The following is a 24,032-nucleotide window of genomic DNA, read 5'->3' on the forward strand; positions in this document are numbered from 1 at the left end:
GAACAATCCGTTATTCATACAGTGAAATATTGACACATCACCTCTCCACTAGCACTATTAAAACTTTGCTGTTTAACAATAACTGAAACAGTACTAGGGAATTATTTTTTAAAATCTTCCAGTGTGATGGTATTATGGTGTATATGGTTTTTAAGCTTTAGTCACACAAGGATGTTTTTAATCATGTTGAACAGGGATAATATCTTGTCTACACAGAAGCTACGAGTATGCTATGTATGTGTAGAATCTCTTTGGAAGGATATTCTGAAATGCAAGGTAGTCTACAGTGATTGTCATTATGCTCAAAATAAAGGCACGTATAATCAAGTCAGTTGTTCTAGTTATCCGTGTTGCACAGTTTCAGGCATAATTCAGGAGGCTGCTGTGCTGGGGCTAGATACATAGAGGAAAAAAAGATACGTCAGGTCTAAAACAGAAGTAGCAAACACCAGTGAAAGGTTGAGAACAGTTGCTCTGAGTTTAAGTTGTGTTACTCTAGGCATACTAATTTTTGGAAAGGTGAGTTTTAAGGAAAGTTTTGAAGTGAGCTAGTGTATTAATGTGTGGCTGGCATATTGAGAGGGATTCAGTACTGGTCTGAAGCTTTACCTAGGAGGGGTCAGAACAGTCTCAGTGGACTCAGTGGAACACGAGCCACTTCTTTATTAAATATTCTATTATATTTTCTGTATTCCAGATAAGACACCTTGAAGATACTAATCTTGCAGTTTCCAGGCTTTTTAACCACTTACAGCAACCTCTGCATTCTTCGTTTAGTGATATTTAGACAGAATTTGCTGTCAAGACTTAGGTTGCCTTTTGGGAGCAATACAGGAATCATCAGAAGTACAAAGTACTTGATGTCATGCCTGAGGTGCAGTGAAGCATGTGCAAACAGCATGAGGCCTCAGAAACAAGAATCATGCAGTTTTAAACAAGGACCTAGCACCTAACTGAAATGAAATTTCTATGTATAAAAATGAAGGTAGCCATTTACCAAAAAGAAAAGAAAAAAGCCAAAAGCTTAATTGTGTAGATGGCTGGGAGGCTAAAGGCACCAGTGTCCTCATTTGTAGATAGAGTTTGTAAATTTACTGTTGCACTTGTCCAAAAGTCCCTGTGCTTTTTCTGAGTTGACCGTTGGCTGTTTTTGCTGTTTGTATTCATCAACTGACAAACTAGGCCTTTTTCCCTTGTGGAGTCCAGCTGAGTAGACATACTCTTACCAGTGAAGCTGAACTCAGCTGTCCTACTATTTTCATTCAATTCTTGCTGGAGGAAGATGCATTCTCTTATTGTATGTATAAGAGAAGCGCAAAACCAAGGAAACCTGGATTCCAGCCTCGTCTGTTCCTGTAAGGACCTGGAAACAACGGCCCCACAAGCTGAAGGAGACGTGCGTTATAGGCAGTGCTGATACATTCCGTCCCCCCAGTTATAAAGAAAGGAATGCAAGATTCGAAAGGAGAGAAAGCAAAATGATATTTTATCATTGGCAAGGCAGTATATTTGGGAGGTGAAGGTAGAGGGTTCTGGGAACTGTTTGTACCTTCAGAACAAAGGAGTCATTGCATAAAGGGCATAAACAATGCTGAATGCGGAGTGAAGGTGAGGGCATTCCAGGTAAGATTGCAGATCCATCTAGCCCGGCATCTTGTTTGCAACAGAGACAAATAGCAAGCTGGGAAGAGCAGCAAACACAACAATCATAAAATGATATTCTCTTCTGTGCTGCAGTGAACTGCAGCTTATATCATCCCTTTTGTGGTGTTTGATAATCCTCAACAGATATTGCAAGACCCTCCTCTTGCTACATTGAGCATTTCCTGCCTTAGATGCTTTTTAGGGTTCCCGCCCTTCTATGAGGAGAACCTTGTTCAGGAAGATGAATATTTGCACCATGCAGAGCAGAAGCAGTGGGTTCAACAAGCCCACAACAGCCAAACAGACTCTGGAGCTGACGCAGTCAGTCAGGATATGAGCAAAATGTTTTGCATGTTGTGAATGTATCAGATTTTCACATATGGCTTGCATACGCAGAGTGATTCCACAGCATGTGCTTAATGAGACTGAGGAGAATCTAAAACAAGTGGAAAAGAGAGTATCTCTAAGAAACATCCATATTTCTGAATGTTTTGTTATTCTGAGAGGCTGCCTGTGTGGTAGATGTGTTACATAATGAGAAAGAACTATATAGTCCAGAATATGTTATCAATATCAGTTTGTATTTCCCTAACAGTTGAATAGTTTCACTAACATTTCCCTAGCTGGATGATAGGAACATATTAATACAGTTTTATAGTTAGATGAAAGAATATGGAAGAAAAAGTTTGCTAAAAATGCAGCAGAAGGGAAGCTTCATGAAATATTTTGAGATGAACAATTCAGAAATTGAGGTTCAGACTGAGAAAGCTAACATAATCTGTCAAGAAGAGAAATGGGACTTGCAGAACAAGGGCATGGGGTAAAGGTCTTTTATTACAAAATCATTCAACAAAAGATGGCAAGGTACAATTTGCAGCTCAAATTAAAAGACTCCTGAGAATTGTAGGAAAGCCATACTTACAAGGTCATCTTACAAATCTAAAGCACAAAATATAATGGCAAGTGGAGGCAATTGCTTCTTGCCCTGCTTTTTCCCTACTGCTTAGAAGGTTGCTTGCTAGAACTTGCTAGCAAGGAGTTAGTGCTGTCAGGCCTTCTGGGCTCCAGATATTCCCATCTGGTCAAATGCAAGGGACATGAGGGCATGGAGGCCTCAGCTGAGTTGGGAGAATCAAAGGAGGTAATTGCAGGTTTGGGGATGTCAGCCATCCGTTTATCAGCAAATGTGCTCTGACAATGAGGCAGGATCCAAGAAATCCCACTCCACTGCTGTTTCCAATAAATCGGGGAGCCAGGATTAAGAGAGTTCCCTTCTGTGGACATACCCCGCCGGGCAGTGAAGCTGGACATCTTTGGACGTCTGGAGCCTCATATTCCTTGTTCTCTGCTTATTGTTATTCTGCTACATAAGGTGAAGCATCTGAAGTCTAGAGATTGCCTTCTTGTTGGGTTGCCTAGGAACCTGGCTTGTAAGCAGCCAGGGAACTAGGCACATTATAAAACCTTTCTGCTGTAATGCTGCCTGGTTTCATCAAAATCAAATCATCTCTGCCAAATATTTTAATCTTGATGAATTGTCAGTCTCTGATTTAGAACCGTTCTGTCTGAGAATTTTCAACTAGCTTTCCACTGAGGAACCTGTTTCCAAGACACTATCTTGTACCCTTAGCATGGATATAACCGTTTCATGACAAAATACAGGAAACACATTTCCCATTTATGACTGGATGCAAATTTCCTTCTTAACATAATCACGCTGGGGAGTTTTGGTATAGAGCTTTTAAAACCGTGACTGCTCTACAGGATAGATTTGAATAAGTATTGGTGTTTCTGTAGATTCATTTTTCTGCCATATATCTAGGTAGAACTGATAAGAATGTATGTTGCAGGACAGGAAGGAGATCTGTAGTAGATAGTTTAGATGTCAATAAGCATTACAGTATGTATTTCTTTTCCTGCTATATTGTGTGTCCTGATTTATCTACATCACAATGAGCACGTAAGAATATGTGCTAAAGTTCAAACTGTGTAAATATTTCTTATTTAGCGAGCAGTAACGGGGCTAGAGTGAATCATAGGCCTGAAACTCTGATGTATATTTTATTTCCACTTTAACTTTTTGAGAGATAAATTTATAGTAAATTGCTTCAACACATTTTTTTTTTATTCTTATATTGCTTCTTTTAAAAAAAATCTTTCCTGCTTCTTTCAGCCTGTCTTCACTAACCATTATTATTTATTAACCGGTACATATTTTTTTACAATATTGTGAAATAGTTATAACATGTATATGATGGTGTTTTAGAGAAGAAACATTGGTCCTTATCTCAGAAAAAGTGATGACTATCTACTCTGTTGAAGTCAACATAAAAATTTGGTATTGTGATAACATAGGGCACAGAAAAATGCTAGATGGTGTGAGCAGCAAAATACCTATCTTAAGTCCATTGGGAGTCAGATTTGAAAGGGCTTTAAGTCTTTTTGTATATTGAATTTCTGAGTTTTCGCTAACATAGACTGGTCTTGTCTCTGAAATCGAAGGTCAAATCCTATGGTGTGAATTTGCTTATATAGCTAATAATAGGAAATCCTAGTCCAAAGGTAAAGGGTTTTTTTTAACATTTGTTATTTAACTTTTCAATCTGAAAGACAAGCATCAGGAAAGCTGCGGAAAATAACCAAGCAGTGGAAAATAACCATTTTGAATTATTTAAGCTGTTATGTGTAACTATAACCTCTGACATTTGGCACCACATGAAATCCAGCAGCCTTTATTATGCTGAATGCCAACTGCAAGGCTCAGTTACGCATACTCAATAAAGCCTGAGGAGCAGCTGAACTAACAGCCACATAGGTAGCCTCTCGAGTCAGGAACCAAAGTCCTCGAGTTTTTCTGGACTGGTGGATGGAGGAGGGAGGGAGGGATGACTAAATAGGATACCTTCTGCTCTAGATTTGACTGGTTTCTGATACCAATTCCAGAGGATGTTGTATGGGACTATGCATGAAGAGAACCCAGTAGGATAGAATAATCAATACAGAGTTTAGTTCTGTCATTTGTGTCATGCATTGATTTTTGCGAGGGCACTGAGATAGATGATGAGGCATCCAGTCCCTGGTCTGTCCTCTACTGGCAACAGCATAAAGATGATACTCACTGATACTGTCAAATGATACTGTTGAATTGTCATTTTTGTGCATTCTTGTGTCTTGCTGTTGTTTTGTCTGGTATTGTGTACTTGACTATATTTCTGCATAAAGTAAAAGTTGATAAGAATAGATTTAGAGAAACTCTGAATCCTGAAAAAGTTGTTTCCGAAAAATCTGGATTTTGATTTTTTTTCTTTTAGTTTAAAAAAATTATATTTAAATAGATGCTCCTTCTCTGTCTTTTCTATGTTTTTGTCTTCAAGTCTTAAGGGCATCATGGCCTATTGTAGTGCTCCAGGTTAGCATTTAATTCATTTAAAGATTCTTCTGAGATCTTTCTCCTCTTGCCATTTTTGATTAGCTAAAGAGAATTTGGATGGGTAAATTTGCAAGGGATAGCTCTGGTTTCCTGTCTCAGATGTCCTTGATGATGATGTGATTGAAATTTGTTCGTTAGTCATAACTTGTCAGTTTATGTCTACAGTCCTTCCCTATAGTCAAAATGATGCAGTGTTTCCAAAGAGGATTATTGGCTAAAGACCGACCACTTTAATGCATCATATTTTGCACATAGTGTTCATATTAAATGTAATTTGCATACAGTTGACTAAAAAATCCACTGCTGCACTTGATAGGATGTAATTTGGAACTGGCTGCGCTCTGTGCCAGGATACCAAGCTGGATGTCCTAGCAATCTGAATCTTTTTAGAGATTTGTATGTCGTTAAAAGCTTGTTATACTGCAGAAATTGAATGGGAGGTGTTCCACAATGTGAAAATCATAAATTAGCATCCTGTTTAACATCAAAAGATTATTTCACCAGAAGATCCTACATTTTTTTAGTTATTTTTAATATCATTATTACATACTTATACACAGTTGTGATTTATAAAAATGTTTTTTATTCATCTCCAGTCTTTTGTTCCTGTCAACTGTGGCTGTCATTTGCTGTATTAATATTAAGTAACAATATGTAATTAAGACTCTCCAATGTAATATTGGAATTGTCCTTTTCTTTCATAATTGATAATAGCAGGGTTATAATTTTTTCATCTGTCCTTGCAGGAGAAGTAATATTTACTGCTTCCAGATGAAATTTTATTTGATTGACTTCTCCCTGAAATTTTTGTTTCATTTCCTCTGTCTCCTTCTCTTGTCAGAAAACAAATTTTTCCAGTTTATATCTCTAGTAAAAGCTATCTGAATTAACGCAGTTTTCCAACTGAAAAACTGTTCAAACCTCAATTTTACTTATCAGGTATGCAAGAGAAAGATGTCCTTAAATATGTTTAGTTTCTAAAAAGTAGACAGTCTGGAAATTCTGCATCCATTAACAATGAGCAAAAATTTATGAAACTTCAAGGAAGTAGAAAATGCTCTACAACCTGACCTTATTATAATACATTTAGAAACATTTTAGTAAGAAAAGTGTGAATGACTGGATTTTAAACAAGTGTTTTCTGACTTTTTAAATCCACATCATCAGCTTTATTGATTTAGTTTCTTGGGAGTCTGTTGCACAGTTACTTTTGCTAATAATAATATAGAATTTTAAGCAGATTAATTCTTCATTCACTGAGGCATTGTTGTGATAAAGACACACATTCAGAACAGTATTATTTCCTTGGTTTTGTCTGTTACAAGGATAAATGTCAAAGATGTTATATTGTGAAGTTTAATTTTAATTTGAAATTTCCAGACTTACTCCATTTTTTTAGTTTCTTGCTGTCTTATTTTTATCTCGTAAAGCAATCCCTTAGTGTATATCAGGGGCTTTGCTAATGAGAATGCATCTCTGAATCTTAGATGACTTCTGGGGAAGATAAACACCCAGTTAGGTTAACAACAGTAGCAATGATCTTGAGGCTATGCAAGAGCTAGGGAAGTTTGTGCCAGAAACTTTCAGAGCAGTTGTACTGTATGAAGAGTTTTGGAATGCTTTCATGGCTTATGTTCCCAAATTCCCCTGAGTTTGTTCTTAGAGGCAGGGTTTAGTTCAGGATTGGCCCTAGTGAAGTGTCTATAGTTCTCTGGGCATCTAAGTTTCCAGCAGAGCTGGTGGGCATGTAGCCAATACAATCAATGGAGTCTAGAGTAGGGTTAGTTTACCCTCAAGCAGACAGTTACGGTTTCATCATTTGAGTAACTCTCATGACTGCCTTGAGCATCGTTTGATTTCCTAAGTGTGAGCACCTCTTGCTCTTTAAGATTCCCAAGGGAATGTAAGACATCTCTGTGGGGCTGACAGGGATGACACCAGTATGATCTGCAAGAGCCCTGTGCTCTCTGCAGCAAGATGTGGAGGGCAGGCAGGGCATTCCTGTGCACTGGATACCTGTATGTCAGTCAGCTCCACTGCCTGTATTGGCTATATGTCCATCAAAAGTAGTGGGAAGTCAGGCAGCTAGGTTGCACATGGAGACACGTGGTGTCATAATCTCAAGCTGAATCGCACATCCATTGTGTGCCCAAATCCTGGTTTGGTCATTATTTCTGTATGGTTCTTTCTTTTCAACCCCAATCTTTCTTTGTTTCTTAATCAAAATTCATTCCATGGGTGAAGGTTCCTGCAGTCTGATCAGGAATCACTGGGAGATGTGCAGGTGACCTCACTCTTTTACCAAAATGCGGTACAGAAAAAGGAAAAAGATATGCTTTTGTGTGTTTGTCCAGGACTGCTCAAAATGCAATTTTTCTGTGTGAACATTGTAATTCATAAACAGACAAATTATGAAAGAAAAGTCCCTCCAGGACTACTAAATATGAAGACACATTTCTGGCTCTGGAAGACTTTTCCTCAGGGATGCTGGGGAAATATCCAGCGAAATTGTCGTCCCACGGTTGCTCTGTCTTTGTATTCTGTTTTGGGCAATTTCTATTGTCTTGTATCCAGCACTGACAACTTGACTATACACATTCTAAGTATGATTAGTTGTTGCCATTGTTTTTGATATGTACAAATAAATAAAATGTTGGTTATGTACTTATCTGTTTCTTTTTCAGTTATTGTAATGGATGTATGTTAGATCCAGACTGTGGTCTCTGCTACAAATTGAATAAATCAAGTGTTGTTGAGTCCTCGTGTATTCCTGTTGATAAAGATTCTACAATGAAAGCAGCTTGGGGCAGGTATGTTGCTTTTCAGGATTTTCTGGTCTTAAGCTTTGCTGACAGGTTATTTTATGCTGTTGAGGACACTTTTGCTTTTACACAAAATGCTACTTCTAAGATGTTAGGAAAAAAATAACTTTTTGGAAAAAACAGAAAATTAAATTCTAACAAACATTCTAAATAAAAGCCTGTCCTGGTGTGTGCACACACTTCTGTGTAGTCTACCAATTAGAATGTATGGCAAAAGTACACAACCAGTTAGGAAAATTAACTTTTCCCTGATGCCTTCATTCTTTTGAGGTGGCATATTCCCTAGATAGACATTTAAAGCCCTCCAAATTAATTTTCTTTTTAAATGCTTTAATTAAAACACATTTTTTGAATATTGGCCTATTAAAGAAACCTAATTGCTCACTGAAGAATCTATAATGAAAAAATCTGAAAAGTTTAAAATATCAGAAACATGGTTTGCAGCCACAGATTTCTCTCTTCCCCTGCTTAAAAGTGGCATCATGGTATACTTTGCACTTGGGGTATTAAGATGTATGCATTCGTAGATAGAAAAGTCCCAGGGTAACTCTGAAATACATCATGCCTCTTTTTCTTAGGTAGTATAACATTTCTCTGAACTTAGAATGAACTATGTCACATGTGCACCATGAAATATTTGGGAAATATGCAAAGGTTTGAGAAATTGTTTGGGGGGGGGGAGTTGAAGTTTTGCACGTATTTCTCAGAAGTTAAAGCGGAGTGCTTTAGTGGCAGTGCGTCATATTGGACAGAGTTTGGAAGGTACGGAAATATCAACTAATTATAAAATTGTTAATGTAAAATGATGCTAAAATTGCCCCCATTTTGATTTCAGTACTATTAAAATGGCCTGCCTAGTCCTATAGATCTTTCCAGATGCAGAAGAGATGCATAGTTACTTTGTAACCTGATTCTAAAAGTACTGTGATAATTTAGTGACTGTTACTGTTTGTTAATAAATAACTGTGAAGACTACAAAAGCTCATCCCTTCTGCCTGTTCTGTGACTGTCTTCCACTGCACGTTATCCCACACGCATACATACATAGATAACAGGTCTGTCTTTGTATTCTAAATCAACATTTGTTTCTTCTGTGCTGTTGTTTTAAGTACCATTTCTGTAGTTAGGAAAATCATAATAGCATGCAGTAAGACATAAATGGAAACATAAGCTTGTTACGGGTGATTGATAGATACATTTATTTATTAGGCAGTTTTCTTGTATAACGTAGTAAACGTGGGCATCAGTAATCCTTTTATATTTATGATTCATTCTTACACAGCACTCCTTGCTCTACAGCCTATTGGAGTGAATTAGATAGGAAAGAAGAAATTTTTCCATGTTGTGCAATACAATATTTCCATACTGTACAATAATTCTGTAGTATAAGGACCCCCTTCAAAATCTTTCACCAGAAAATGAAACATCTTTCATCTTGTTTTACAGGCGGTTGTTACAGTGAAAATCCTGACACAAAAAAGCAAACCAATGGAACAGCTGTATTTCTTTTCCAAAGATTATATGTTTATCCCCAGTTCTAATATTTATTTCATTAATTGCTAATCTTGTCTCCACCTCATCTGTGTAATCAGGATATTTTCCAAAGCTGGCCCTTCAGGCTGTGAAGTGTGATGTGGTATCTTCTGTTCCAGTGCCTATGGAACAGGCATGCATTTCACCTCCTCCTCCTCCTCCTCCTCCTCCTCCTCCTCCTCCTCCTCACAGGTAGATGTCTTTCTGCATAATGATCTGGAGGGAATCCCTGTAGATTTTAACTTCCAAGCTAAGCAGGGCTCGTATTCACATACTCTCCAGCTCAGGTTCCTCAAAGTGTGAGTTCACTTTACAGCAAAAACAGTTCCACAGGGCCATAGGATTTCCTCTCCAACTACAGAGGTTGCCACAGGGAAAACTGCACAGTTACATTTCCAGCTGTTGCTCAGAGCTGTCGGAATCACTCCTGTCTTTCTGCCGGCGCACTGAGAATAAGTGCCTACGACAAACTAAGAGCACCGTTGAAGAAATTGTGCTTGTGCTGATCCTTGAAATTGCATCCTTTCATTTCACAAAGTTACCTTGTCATGTGCTAGATTTACAGTGGCAGTTATTTAACAAATACATAGCATTTTTACCATGGGAAACTGGTTTAATGATTGGAAAGGTGACTGTGACCTGTGAACATCTAATAACTATACATTATCACCTGCAGCCTCTTTGCAATTCCTGTGTATTCCAGTGGTTTAATGCTGTCCAGGGTTGACTGAATGGGCTTAAACCCTCCACAGTTACTGTGGCCTGATCTGTCCCTGCTCTTTTGCCAGAAACTTTTCTCAGGAGGGGAGGAAGACTTGGCTATTTGTCGGGGATTTGTTAGACCTCAGTTTGCCTGGGTAGTGGCAAAAGCAACAGCTCTACTATCTTGCCTGATACAAGAGGTTCAGAGAAGGGGCTTCTGCTGCGCTCAGATTGACTGTGCAGTACAGTGCATTTCCCTGCTTCCGCATTTGTATTTTGCCTGCGATTTCTGTGCTGGAAAGATGGGAACTGCAGCCATGGCATGGTGCATACTGTTCTGTCACACGGTGTGTGTGCAGCCACGTAACTCTGCAGCCGTCTTAACCCCAGCTGTGCTGACGTCTGTTGGGACTTATCTATTCCTGATGTGTAACCTACCAGCGAGGTGAGACATTCTTAAAAGCGTCGAGATAGAAGGCCTTGTTATACTTAAAGCTCTCTACAGCCTCACAAGCTGACGTAGAAAATTCTCCACTGTTTATATATTTATAGCTTTGCACTGTTCACAGTTGATCCCAAGGTATTTGATAACAGTGACATAACAGGGAATGTTTTGACTGTTATCATAAAATACTGTAATGTATTTTTGTATGTAAGAGGCTTCCCTAGTGCCAGCCTTGTATACTAGACACCACCTCTATGTTTATAGTTAATCATATTTATTCACAGTTACAGTATGTTCTAAATTGAGAAGTTATGGGTAGTGGAGGAAAGAAAGCAGAGATTTCAGTCTCTTGTGGCTGCCAGCGAGGGTGTTTATGTTGCAGTGGTTGTCATAGAAACCTAGGGAGACAATTAGACTGTCCAAATGTTTTTCAAGAAGAATATAGCATTTTGGTTCTTTCAAATATAAGGGACTCTGTGGCCAGCAGTGGCCCCAGTGGGAGGGCGAGTATAAGTGAAATAGTGTAAGAATAAATCTAACCAAGTCCAAGTCAGGCCTTGAAACGGCATGGGTAATGTGGGTAATATACCTGTGGTTGTGTGAAATCGTACATGCAAGACAAATAGAGATTTCTTATTTCATCAGTTATATAAGCCTGCCTCTCATACTAGGAGTGTCTTGTTTAATATACTGGCACAGTCAGTACTTTGCAGCCCATGGTATTAATGAATTGGTCAACAAAACAACTGTTGATATGCAAATCTTGCTGCTTCCAGTTCTGCCCCAGGGACATATAAAGGATAGTTTCAGGACAGTTAGCAAGAATACTCTTAAATTGATCACTTTGTAGTAAAAGAAGAAAGAGGAAGAGCTGAATCTTCTTTCTCAGCACGGTTGGAGGGTTCATTGGGACTCTGCGCATTTGCCAAGATTTAGGACAATTTTGCATTTAGCAGTAGTGGAGACAGGCAGGCAGTTCTGTGCTCTTCACAGAACCTGAGGCTGGCAGGGCTGTCTGGAAATCATCTGGTCCAACCCTTCTGCTCAAGCAGAGTCAGCTGGAGCAGGTTGCCAAGGACTGTATACAGTTGGGTTTTCAATATCTCTAAGGATGGAGACTCCACAGCCTCTCTGGGCAACCTGTTCCAGTGTTTGACCACCCGCACAGTGAAGAAATGTTTTCTTCAAAGAAAGAGCCTGGGATTCCTGGAGGCTGGTCTTGCCAGTAAAGACTGAGGCAAGGAAGGAATTCAGTACCTCTGGTTTTTTTGTGTCCTTTGTCACCAGGGCCTCTGCCCCATTTAGTGGTGGGCCCACATTTTCCCTAGCCTTCCTTTTGCTGCTTACGTCCTTGTAGAAGCCTTTGTTGTTGCCCTTCATGTCCCCTGCCAGTTTCAACTCCAGGCAGTCTTTACCTCTCCTAATCCCATCCCTGCATGCTCGGACAGTGTCTCTGTATTTCTTCTGGGTCACCTGTCCCTGCTTCCACCTCTTGTACACTTCCTTTTTATGCTTGAGTTTAGTCAGGAGCATCTCGTTCATCTATGCAGGTGTCTTGCTGCTTTTGCTTGATTTCCTGCTTGTTGGGACGGACCATTCTTGAGCTTGGAGCAGGTGATCCTGGAATATCACTCAGCTGCCTTGGACTCATCTTCCATCCAGGGCTGTATGCCATGGGATTCTTGCAAGCAGGTCCCTGAGCAGGCCAAAGTCTATTCTCCTGAAGTCCAGGGCTGTGATCCTGCTTTTTGCCCTCCTCCCTCCTTGCAGGATCCTGAACATCACCATCTTGTGGTGGCTGCAGCCAAGGCTGTCCCTGACTTTCTCTGGCCAGTTCTTCCTTGTTTGCAAGTATAAGGTCCAGCAGAGCACCTCTCTTCCTCAGCTTCTTGATCACCTGTGTGAGGAAGTTGTCATCAATGCACTCCAAAAACCTCCTGGATTGCATGTTCCCTGCTGTGTTGTCCCGCCAGCAGAGATATCAGGGTGGTTAAAGTCCCCCATGACCACCCCCATGACCCCCCAGACCACGGCCTGCGAATGTGAAGCTCCTTCCAATTGTCTGAAGAAGACCTTGTCAACTTCTTCTTCCTGATCAGGTGGTCTATAGCAGACACCCACTGCAATGTCACGCATGCTGGTCTTCCTGCTAATCCTGACCCATAAGCTCTCAGCTGGTGGCCCCTCACCTGTCCCCAGGCAGAGCTCCCTGCATTGCTGCTGCTCTCTCATATAAAGGGCAGCTGCCCCTCCTTGCCTTCCTGGCCTGCCCTTCCTAAAAAGCCTGTATCCATCCACTGCAGAATTCCAGTCGTGTGAGCTATCCCATTGTGTCTCTGTGCCTTAGTGTTCAGGCACTTCAGAGCGGCACCCCAGCATGCTGTCTTCCTAGAAGGGGCATGAGAGCTTTCCCCGTAATGTGGTCCCATAAGTACTTTCATATTTCTGTGCGTATGCTTGGGTTGATTCCACTTCAGCCCTGTTTTTTAAATTAAGAGGTCCCTTCTTCATAAACACTGAATTATAAAATTCCCACAAAGTTGATAAATGACATTATATCTGTTTTACAGGTAGGTATGCAATGGAAAAATTACAATATAAAGCTCAGGTGGCATGACAGAGATCATGGGCAGAGTCAGTTTCGTAGTTAGAACTGAATGTGGAGGTGACTGATTTCAATTCTCTGCTTTCATAGCATTAAATGAAATGTAGCTTTTCCCACAACTGCTATTATTCCCACAGTACTCTCGGAAACCTTGAAACTTCCATCCATGCAGTTGCAATAACTGTAAAGGCCAGCCCAGAATGCTCTAGGAGAAACTTTAAGTTCCCTTAATATCTTACAGTTGAAAAAATAACTGTGCAAGGAAAGGAGCTACTAATGGTGCCTTGACGTGACATTAACCTTGACATGACTATATTGTCAAGATCACAGTAGGTGTACAACCATGAGCTAAAAGGCTCTCATGAGTGACTCTGAGCAATCTCGCTTTTGAGAGAAAATGTTGACTTTATGCAGTAAACAATTATGAAGAAATAACAGCATCATCTGCAGATCAGAGGCAAGCCTCAAAGTGCTGTCCACAAAATTAGCTGGCAGATCTCCAAAGTCCCCTAAGGAGGCCAGTTGGGAACAGAAATCTATAAAGGGAGAGGAGCTGAGTGATCTGCTTTCTTCAGCCATTTTATTAAAATTATTAGAGGAACATCTTCCTGCCACAAGAGCTTAATGATTCATGGAGAATCCTGCTTTTGTAAATGTAAAGAAGTGTTCCGCCCTCTCGGTCAATGCAAAGGCGAATGAATGAGGAGCTCTGCGTTTGGGAAGCTGTTCATCTTGCTGTGACCAGCATGCTCTTGAATGATTATCTTCTGAATAAAATTAATGGTATGTTTTCGGAGTCTCAGTAAAGCTGTTTGTTAGGTATTGCCGTGTGCTTGTTGCTTATATCCACCATCGTTTCCTGAGGAGTATCTCAGAAATGCCTTCTGAGGGAAACAGGGTCTAAATTACGTGGGTAGCGTGAGGGAGCAGGTGAGGCACGCAGCTAAACCGAAGTTCCTGGTCAGGAGAGTTTCTACCACAGGAATGAGCCTCCGGAGCTCCATGTTGATGCCTTGGGCCCCAGCTAGATTCCAGTGGCTCCTTAGCTGGATTCTCAGACAACAGTCTGGTTTATGTCCCACAGGGGACATGCCAGCTTCTGTCATAGCCTTGTAAATATTCTGGAGAATTTTAAATTCAAACAGTGCTCTCTGTTGACTAATACATAGTGGATGAGACTGTGAAAAACAACCAGGAAACTTTTTCTTTTCAGTAACATGAAATTTTTCTAAAAATCTCAGGTTTCTTTTGCTGCTTGTAAATAAAGAGGACATAAATAACTTCATTATACTTCAGTTTTATTGGTTGCTATCTTATAAAGATGCTTTTGCAGTATGACAAGTGTGTTTATAAAAGTTGCTGTCTGTTCTTTATTAATGCCAAAAAATATATTTGCATATTCACACGTTTAAAGACTGAGAATGTATTTTCAGTGCTTCCTGGGTATGCATACACAAATCTTTCTTGTTGTCATTGAAGGGCTAGCACCAGAGCAGTGTTCCAAGAATGAAATACTTTTCTGTTCACATGTAGACATTGCTTGTTTTGTAGTGCAGGAAGTATCGGTGAAAGATTTTATTACTGGAATGAATATGTGGAATCTTTCTACAAGGGCCTGTATTGAAAAGAGTCACTAGATTCGCCAGCAGTTAGAAGAGAAACTGCTATTTATCTTAATGAGTTGTCAGATCATTATAGTTCTCACATTTGTAAAATAGAAATGTAGAACAAGGAGTAAATTGATTATAGGAACTAGTGAGATTTACAGAATATTTAAATCTGCATGTATGTTGACAGTATACGGAAGAACTGCATTCATAACCAGTAGTCTTAGCAAGATTTCTTTCTGGACAATAATTATAACCCTTTTGCTAAATGCTTAGTAAATTGAAATATTCATCACTTCAGTAGGAACCAGAACTTAGAATTTTTATTTTATTTTATTTTATTTTATTTTATTTTATTTTTTCCGAAATCATAAGGAAAGAAAAACAAAATATTTGCTGTTTCAATTAGAATTAAATTCTGATTACGTTCACCTGTTGCCAGTAAGTGTGGAAACCTGGAATAGCAGGGTTTTGGTGCAGAATGCTATTTTTTTCTATCTGATTAGGAGAATGTACTTCAGCTTAATAATAGATATAATATAAATTAGTGAGTTATATGAAAACAGAAATGGTAAAGGTGTCTGATACTGATTATAGTCCTTATCAGCCAAAATCTGAGGAATAAGATCTTTTCTGAGATACAGGAGTATTTTATGTGGTTATGTTGCACCTAACAATGTGATTCTTGAGAGCTAGGGATGTAGAGACAGAGGAGGAACTGGAGAAATCTTGTATGCATATTTTAATGCCATCTCTACTAACCAGGAAGAGTAAATATGAGGAACAGAAGCATAAAGTGATGCAGAATATTGTGTTGTCAATCACAGATGAAGTCTGTGCTTTTGGTGATGCAGGAGTAGGTAGCAAAATAAGTGCAATTTTAACTCTCCGATCCTTTCAGCCCCCCCCAAAATCTCTGAGGAGTCATGTTTTTAAGTTTTTTTAAAAATACATTATTACACAGTGAGCCTGGTAACCTTAATAAAATCTCTTTAAGCATTTAAAAATATAGCAAAGATATATATGTACTTAAATAATTTAAATTGAGAGTGGAATTTTGTTGTAACCTTCACAGAGGAGATACAGCCTCTTGACTGCTCTTTTTAATATTTGAGGAGAAACGTTATGATCTTATTTTTGACTGAATCTGATGCCTGAACAACTAAGGTTCTTTGTATATTGCTTCTGTATTTTATGTCTAGAATAATAAGCAGAGCAACATGATAATCTAAACTGAAACTATTTATCTACCTTTATGGTAATTACTTAGGAATTACCATAAATGTTTCTAACTCATTACATCTACTCAACCAATGGCAACTTCTGGATACTTTAAAGGATGGACAAAATTTTTTCCCAATCAATTCTGCTAGGAAGTGAATATATTCTGACTCTGGAGATGTTTAGTTTGTATGCTGAAGACAAAATGGAGATATTCCGGGCACAAAATGGGATTTTAAAGTAGGTCTGCTTGGTTTGAAACATCATTTGTACATTTGTTCTCTACTTGTTCATTTGTATTGCATTTTGTTGCTGAACCTTGCTTCCAGATCTTGCTCTGCGTTACTACTTAAAAGCCATTCTGATAGCGAACAATGAGAGAAGAGAGAGATTTGATGCTTTCTGACAGCTGTTTGCTTTAGTTGTTATAACAACTACCTCAACTGCTATAGCATTGATGTAACTGGAATAGAAAAGCCAAAGTGGTCCTTGAGGTAAAATATCCCAAAATGCTGTTCTGTGTCAGTAAAATATTGCATTACAGTTATTTAAATGGGAACATGAATCGATACTCTTCCTCACTTGAAAATGGTCCAAGGAAGAAGCTGCTCTGGTGTTTTTAATTCAGACTTGCATCCTGTTGAAATAGGAAGTGTTGTGCGTGTTTCTAGCGTTCTCCGGTCAGCTGAGATAGGAGTGGAAGGAAAATGGTCTTGTTTCCCTGCCCAAGAGCCTCAGTTTGCCTTTAGATGGCAAAGGGAAGGGAAAACAAAAGCATGCTAACCCGGATGAGGGGATTGCCAGTTCCTTCTCAGCGTGCTTAGGCTACATGGCTAATTCATGCAGATTTTCTCCCCCTCTCTCTTATAAAATGTGTGCATGAGAAGAGAGTCTTCTATTGCACGTAGGAGCCTGCTGCTAATTAGCTTCCTCAGCTGCTCGTCTTTTTGGGGAGGGAACGAAAGGCATCCAGGCCCCACCGGAGAGGTGCCGCGGAGGGCAGAGCGGGGTGCTGGCGCTGGCCTCCCCGCCGTGGGGCTGAGCCGCAGGGAGGGCTCTGGGCTGGTGAGCCTGCGCCCCGCAGGCACCTGGCAATTCCCCTGCTGCCCCCTGGGCCGAGGCAAAGGGAACGGGCTTGCGCTGCAAGGCTGGGGCTGCTTCTCCGAGAGAAGAGTACTTTAAATAGGTTCCCCCCACTCATATACTCAGTATGGACTTTAAAGTTCAGATTTAAATGCAAATCCTCTGTGACAAATTGTTTTGAGTAGACTCCTTTAGGTTTTTACACCGAAATGAATTTAATAAAGTGAAATTTTCTTTATTTGTTGGGGGGTCTGTTTTAAAGGTGCACGTGGTTGGGGTTTTTTATTGATAAAGAGCATTCAGCAGGACTGAATCCAGTCCTTACAGGAGCTGATACCTTCAACAGCTTCCATATATTCCATATTTCTTACACCTTTATTCCACAGTAAATTATTCTTGAATAATCTCATCATCTGATATAATAAAGATTATAATCTCTTCCCTTAAAACAATGAAGATTTGTTCAGAGTTTTGTTGGTATTTTTTTTTTTTCTGACAGAGCATAAGTTAGCACATTTCTGCATTAGGACTGTTAAATAATTCAGTATGTTTGAGGAGTTTAATTCATATAAATTATTGTATGTGCTGTCTGCATGTGTGGTTCGTTTCCTTGAGAATGGAGGCAGTGACATCAATCCTTCGCTGGCACAAGTTGAGCTAGAATTATTGTTTAATTTGGTGTAAGGTCATGGCCCTATTTTAATTCAGCTCATCTGTTAATAAAGACTGAGAAATGGGCATCCGTTACATGGCAGGTTGTATTTCTGAACACTGGGGCACTTTGGGTGATTGATGTGTAGACTTCTACTTGCAGGATGCATAGACCTTTTTTTTCTTTTCTGCAGCTTTCCACAGTTGCCACGTTAGCTTTGCATAAATGATAATGAGATGAGTTTGAGATTCTGCATGATTATTTAGTTGTGAAGACCTATGATTTGGATGATTTATGTTCCCATTTTGCGTATTTTCTTGATAAAATAACTGTAGTTCAAAAGCACGTATTTCTATAAAGTAGTTACAAGGCCATGGAAAATAGATGAATTTCTGCTAAGTCTTCTACCATAAGATCCCAAACTTTCAGATTTTCCTGTGATAATCAAGGCCTCAGTACCTGAAGTTTACAGAGACAGTGTAACCTTTTATCAATTCTGTATTTTCTAAAATTCCTTAGATTTGGCATATCTATTGTGACTGCATGCACAAATGAAAGCAGAGTGACACTGTATGTTAAGGGGTTATTCTCACAAATCAAGCAGGAAAAAAAAAGTCTTATAATAAGGGATCTTTGAATATTTTTTGAATATCATTGGGGGTCCATTTTCTGTTATAAAATTAATGATTTCCAGTGAGTTTACCAGACTGACACTCGAGGGGTCATTCTTTGTGTAGCTCTGTTGCTTAATTTAGTTCATGCCCTCCCCAATGTACTGTGGACGGAAAGGCCGGTGTAGCTTGCTTTTCCCTTGGGGAATAGCAGTTTCTGTGAGCTTCTTGAGGCAGAGATATTGCCACCTTCTGGAAGCAGGGAAAAGCTATTTTAAAAAAGGAAAAGACTATTTTAGTCTTTCTTGATTTATTTAACACAATAAATGCAAGTTCTCCATTTTTTAGTCTAGATAGATTTAAAATGCAATGTCAGAAATACTCTGGCTGGGATCAGTTAGAACGCGATGTTTGTGTCTCAGTTATTGTTGCAGGAACTGAATGAAGCAGTTTAGTACTCTAGATGGAAGGCAGTTTGATTTGGCCAAAAAGATTATTACTAGAAATGTAAAAATAGGAAGTTTCTATATAAGTCAGTAACTAAAAATTAAATACAGCAGAGAAGTGCTAAAAAAGTGTGCTATTGTATGTAGTTCTGATGTATGACCTAACTCTGTTCCTTACGGTTTTTCATCTCAGGTCCAGCAAAAGAGCAGATTCTGCTAAGTCTTTGTACTCCCTACTTTCCTCTTGGTTTCAGTGGGAATTTCAGAAAATAAGTCTTTTGTTCTCTGTAAACATCGTATTGAAATACATGGCTGAAAGATCTGCGAGTGCCATGGAAAATCCTTTCTGCACAATGCCGGTTTTGCAGGCGCTCCTTTGTAAGGTGCTGCGGCTGCTGTGCGGTATAAACATAAATGAGCTAGCCTGAAAGTATCAGCAGTGCCACTGCAGCAGCGGGGTTTGACGTAGGCTGACCTTCCCGATATTTTCTCCGCTTGCAGGGCCGTTAGTCTTGCTGTGGCTTTGGGACTGGGACTTCAAGAAGAATCTATTTGGGTTATGAATTGCATCCGTAATGTTTGCCATTCAGAGTCACATCTGGTGGCTTGTTATAATTGTGCCAGCATTTCCATTCTGTGTTTTGGGTTTGGGGTTTGAGTTTGTCTTTGTTTTGTTTTGTTTTTTAATTTGACTGTAACGTTGCTGTTCTCTGCCATTTTGATGTTACAGATTTCAACATGAGAGCAGGATTTTTTGCAATTCTTTTGCACACGTAAAGTTTTGGGTAATTAAAAGCAATACAATTTATGTTATTGTTTTATGGAGTGTTCAGAGGACTTCATAAAAATAAGATTAGAACACTGAGGTAGAACCTACTTCATTGGAGGCAGTTGCATAAACTTCCAGTCAATATTTCTACTGAGTTACCTCAATATATTGGCATGCTTGCTTTCATTATCTTTGGTGTCTTTTGGCCATGGGATTAAAATTATATTTGGCAATCCTAACTGAAGTGATGATTTTCAGATGCCGATGACATTCATTTGATAATACTACTGGCATTGCTAACATAATGCGAATGGCACAAGCGTGGGTAAAGGTTACCTGTAAGTGCAAGTAAAATTAAGCAGTATGGATAGAATTTGTCTTACTCAACTTTAGATGTCTAAAATTTTTTTTTTAAGTCTAAAAATTTCAATCTCTCTTGTAGTTCCTTGACTGATGGAGTAAGCAGTTTGTTCCTTATTTGTCACTGGCATCTGGCTACATTTCATAAAATAGTCTTAATTACATCATGCATGCAATTCTCGCACACTTCTATTACTGTTACACTTTAAAGGAAAGCTGTTGAGAGTATCATACGTCAATAATTACTTTTCATATTTTTCTTACTGTTAAAATATAGCCTCCTGTAATTTTGAGAGGTTATGATTTTATGTTAGCAAAGTGCAGTGGTTATATTGGTGTTTAGACAACTTCATAAAACAAGATGACGACCACAATTAAACACTAAAAAAGATTAGAAGGATTATTGTCTTGGGTATCATAGGATATTTACTACTTACTATCTGTGACTGAGCAATAAAGATTACTATGTAATCAACGATTACATTTCGATAGCTACTCCTAACAGTAAGTATGTGCTCATTTTACATTTTCATCATTTTGTGGTCTCACTGCAGAGATAGAAATTCTTCTGTCTTTGGATTCCCAGAATGAGGTTTGGGCCACATGGTACTTATTTTGCACCAAAATTTAAAAAACTTCCCTCCCCCCCCAAATACATTCAATTCCGTTACCCCAGTCTCTACCAGTGAGTTGATGTGGAGCTTTGCAGCCCCAGGGGCTCTCAAACATGTAAAAAACAGTGATGAGGAGCTTTTGAGGGTCACTGAGAAGCCAGGGAACACTGAGCCTATCACTGGAATTCCCCAGAGATATCGTCTGTCAGAACAAATTACCGATTCCTTAATGAACCAAAAGCCCAAAGATCGTGTGTATGTTGGGAATATTTTAGTAAGGACCACCAGGTTGAATACTGCTTGTGATGCAGGGTGTTATTTTCTGTCAGATCAAAGCTGGTGTTTCACAAACCGAGAAGTAGGAGAAAATATTGCGAGTCTTGGTCCTTGAAGTGCCCAGATGTAGCTGTTGGGCTGTCACCCGTTGGAGTACATCCCGGGAGGGAGAGGGGCTCACATCTCGTAATTGCCTACTGTGGCCTTCTGAGCTTTACAGACATAGTGCCCACTTTCATTCGTGCTTTTTCGAACTCTTGTTGTCTTGCAAAGATGGTACAGGGAGGTCTTTAAAGTTTCCAAAAAAATATTCTCTTGCCTTCTCATGAAAACATTTGGGAGATGTGTTTTTTGCTTCTCCTTTAATGTTATCTTTGTGTAACTTTAACCTTGTATGACCTCCAGTGCCAGTGAAGCTTTCTCTGATATTTTGGAGAAACATTTTCTGCAACTAAATATCAACATATCGAGCTAATAAGTGAGTCATACTTTAAATAGGCAAAAGCCCTTCAGAATGAATTTAAAAAAAAAAGAAACAAAGACATATTTCTGTGTTTCTACAAAAATGTGTCTCTGAAGTATTTACTGCGTTTTAGGAAGGATCTATCCAGAAATGATTACCAGATGATATGTCCTGTTTATTTATTGTGTACAGTAGTATTTGAGTCTCCTTTTAGAAATATCACTAACAGCTGTAGGTGTTACTGAATTATACATTTTAAAACCCAGAAGTAGTCTTCTGGGTATATGTAATGCATACACTTTTGTCACGGCCTCCTAAGCTGACAGAATACCACATCTAATTTTTACATCTGTGGTTTCAAACTGCTTTGAATGTGAATCCCTTAGCTGGGTATTAACTAAAGCTTCTTTTCTTCTACCTGCTGTTTGTTAAATGTAGTCATAGGCCTGGGTTTATTTGCAGATTTAGATTGGGCTCCGGTGTACTCAGTGTGCACAGTAATGTTTTTAGATATTTGAGATTTTTATTTAAAGTATTTTAATAGGATGCTTATTTTCTTCACGGAAAAAATAAATTTCAAAAAATACTTTAAATATTATATTTTTCCTGCAAGAAAATTGTGGAAAAAAAATTTTAACTAAAACAAACAAGTTTCTAATCTGTGATGCCTCCATTCCTTTTTTTTTCTGTCTCATTTCATTTTTTGTTTAAAAATTGGGGAAATTTTGAAGCTTTTCATAAAAAGATGAAACAGATAAGCCATTTATCTTCATTATTTCTCTACACTGAACAGCTAATTTTGTACTGTCAGCTATTTGATATCTGAAAATATCCAATGTTAAAAGGAAATACAAAGCACCAGATTTTGAAACTCAGACCTGTCATCTAATGATTGAAGTAGCTAACATGATCCCAGGTAGAAATGCATGGAAGGACAGTGGTGTTAAGCTTATGCTCAGCACTGATTAGGATTCTGCATTTTGGTCAGGTTTTAATTTTGAATTCTGCCCATTAACATTCTGTGGGCATAACTGTTAGTCATTTGTTAAGTGAACAGATGATGATTATTTTTCATAGTTGTATGAGTCCTCTCCCAGTTTTCATATTATTAATATAAAATTTGAGTTATTTGTGATTTGCTCATGACAGAACTATGAAATCACATAATTTATTTATTGCTAGTTATTTTTAATTTTTATTGGAGTAAACCAGGTGTGTCCAAGCAGGATCAGAATTAGGATTAGTATAGGGCACTGTGTAGAGCATAGATACATCAGTCATTTCCTGACAATTTTATTACCATCTGCTACTTACAGAATAGCAGAAAAAATGTCTAGAAGAAAAATAAATCAATCACTGTCTAGTGTGATTAATGTAATGGTTTGTCCTATAACAGAACCCGGGTATTTGCATTTTTCTGTTCCTGCTTTTTAAGTGAGCTATATCTGAGACTGGCCTAAAGGTGTGCCTAATGAGTGCTACCAGCTGTTATGAAATCTGAACTAGTAGAGCTTTAACATTAGGTATGAACATTGCTCTGCCTTTTCCTCTTCTGAGTCCTTTTCTCAAGGTAAGGAAAGCATGAGGTAAGGAAGATGAGATAAATGTGTGTGACAATATTCTAGTGGGTAGCAGAGATTTATCTCTCTTAGTTCCTCGTAGATATGATGAGAAATGGAGCTTGAAACATTTGTGGCATGACAGAAAAGTGAAATAGTTGTAGCTAAGGGCCCAGAGGAAGCCACCAGAACGCAGAAGACACCAGTGTAGTATGAAAGAAGTCTAAAGGATTAGCAAGTTGAACTTTGAAACAGATGTAGCAGTATTAAAGAGCACCTTCAGGCCAGAAACATATCCAAAACTGAACATCTTTCTGCAGAGACCAAGTTATCGAAGCACCTAAAAGCTGCTTGCTCAGACCAGCAACTAACAAAAGGTCAAGGTACGCAACCGCGTAAGTACTCCTAACCGGTGCTTTCATATAGCTGAGATTCTTCCTTTGGCAGAAGACACAGTAAATATGTTGTCAGCCCGTCAGAATCACCTGCTAAGTAGTTACAAAAGCACTGAAGCATCTTGTATGGCAAACAGTTAAGAACTACCTTGATGTGATTAATATTGGGGAATTATTTGTCATGGGAAAAATTGGTCCTACTTTCCATCATTTGATAATCTATTACTCAGTCTATTCACATTGAATAAAATTGCTCCAGCACTCTACTGGGCAAATTCAGCTGCAGTTGCAACGCAACAATTTCTCAAAGAGTTTGAGAAAATGCAAGTATTTGAACTAAATCTCTTTGAAGATTTTTAGCTGAGTATTAAGAAAAATGTATATGTATCTGTGTCCAGGCAGTCAGGAGCGGAGTTAAATTAGAACAGCATAATAAATCTAATGCAGGTGTGTGTTCTGACAGGATTGAAGAAGCATGATGGAAGGCAGTTATTTCTCAGCTATAGTTATTTTCATGAAGAAAATATTTCAGTAGGGCGTTTAGCTTGGATAAAGGGAATATTAAGTGATTTTTCTCTTAATTTAACAGGGTGTGTACAATGGTGAAAGGATTGATTTTAGGAGATTTTAGAAGTCTGTAGAGTTCTGTCTCTTCTGTAAGAAGAAGATAAAAATCAGTAGCTAACAGCCAATAAGGGAAATGGTGCTCACTGTGAATAATTGACTATTATTTCTAAAATATAATTAATTATATAATTATAATTATATTATTAATTAATAATATAATTGACTATT

General features: G+C 38.7%; 2 protein-coding genes across 10 annotated transcripts in view; both read left to right on the forward strand.

The window, feature by feature from the left end:
* SLC2A13 (solute carrier family 2 member 13) overlaps nt 1-24,032 on the forward strand; it is a 168,267-nt gene that overhangs the window by 129,105 nt on the left and 15,130 nt on the right. For both annotated transcript variants that reach the window (XM_064505975.1, XM_064505980.1), the window contains exon 7: nt 7,759-7,884. In XM_064505975.1, coding sequence (XP_064362045.1) covers nt 7,759-7,884 — 126 coding nt within the window. The remainder of the gene's footprint in view (nt 1-7,758; nt 7,885-24,032) is intronic.
* The window catches only part of KIF21A (kinesin family member 21A), a 241,115-nt gene continuing 226,661 nt past the window's right edge, over nt 9,579-24,032 (forward strand). For all 8 annotated transcript variants that reach the window (XM_064505918.1, XM_064505941.1, XM_064505948.1 and 5 more), the window contains exon 1: nt 9,579-9,596. The gene's annotated coding sequence lies outside the window, so the exon portion shown is untranslated. The remainder of the gene's footprint in view (nt 9,597-24,032) is intronic.

Source organism: Dromaius novaehollandiae, chromosome 1 (assembly GCF_036370855.1).
Source record: "Dromaius novaehollandiae isolate bDroNov1 chromosome 1, bDroNov1.hap1, whole genome shotgun sequence".
Classification (NCBI taxonomy): Eukaryota; Metazoa; Chordata; class Aves; order Casuariiformes; family Dromaiidae; genus Dromaius; species Dromaius novaehollandiae.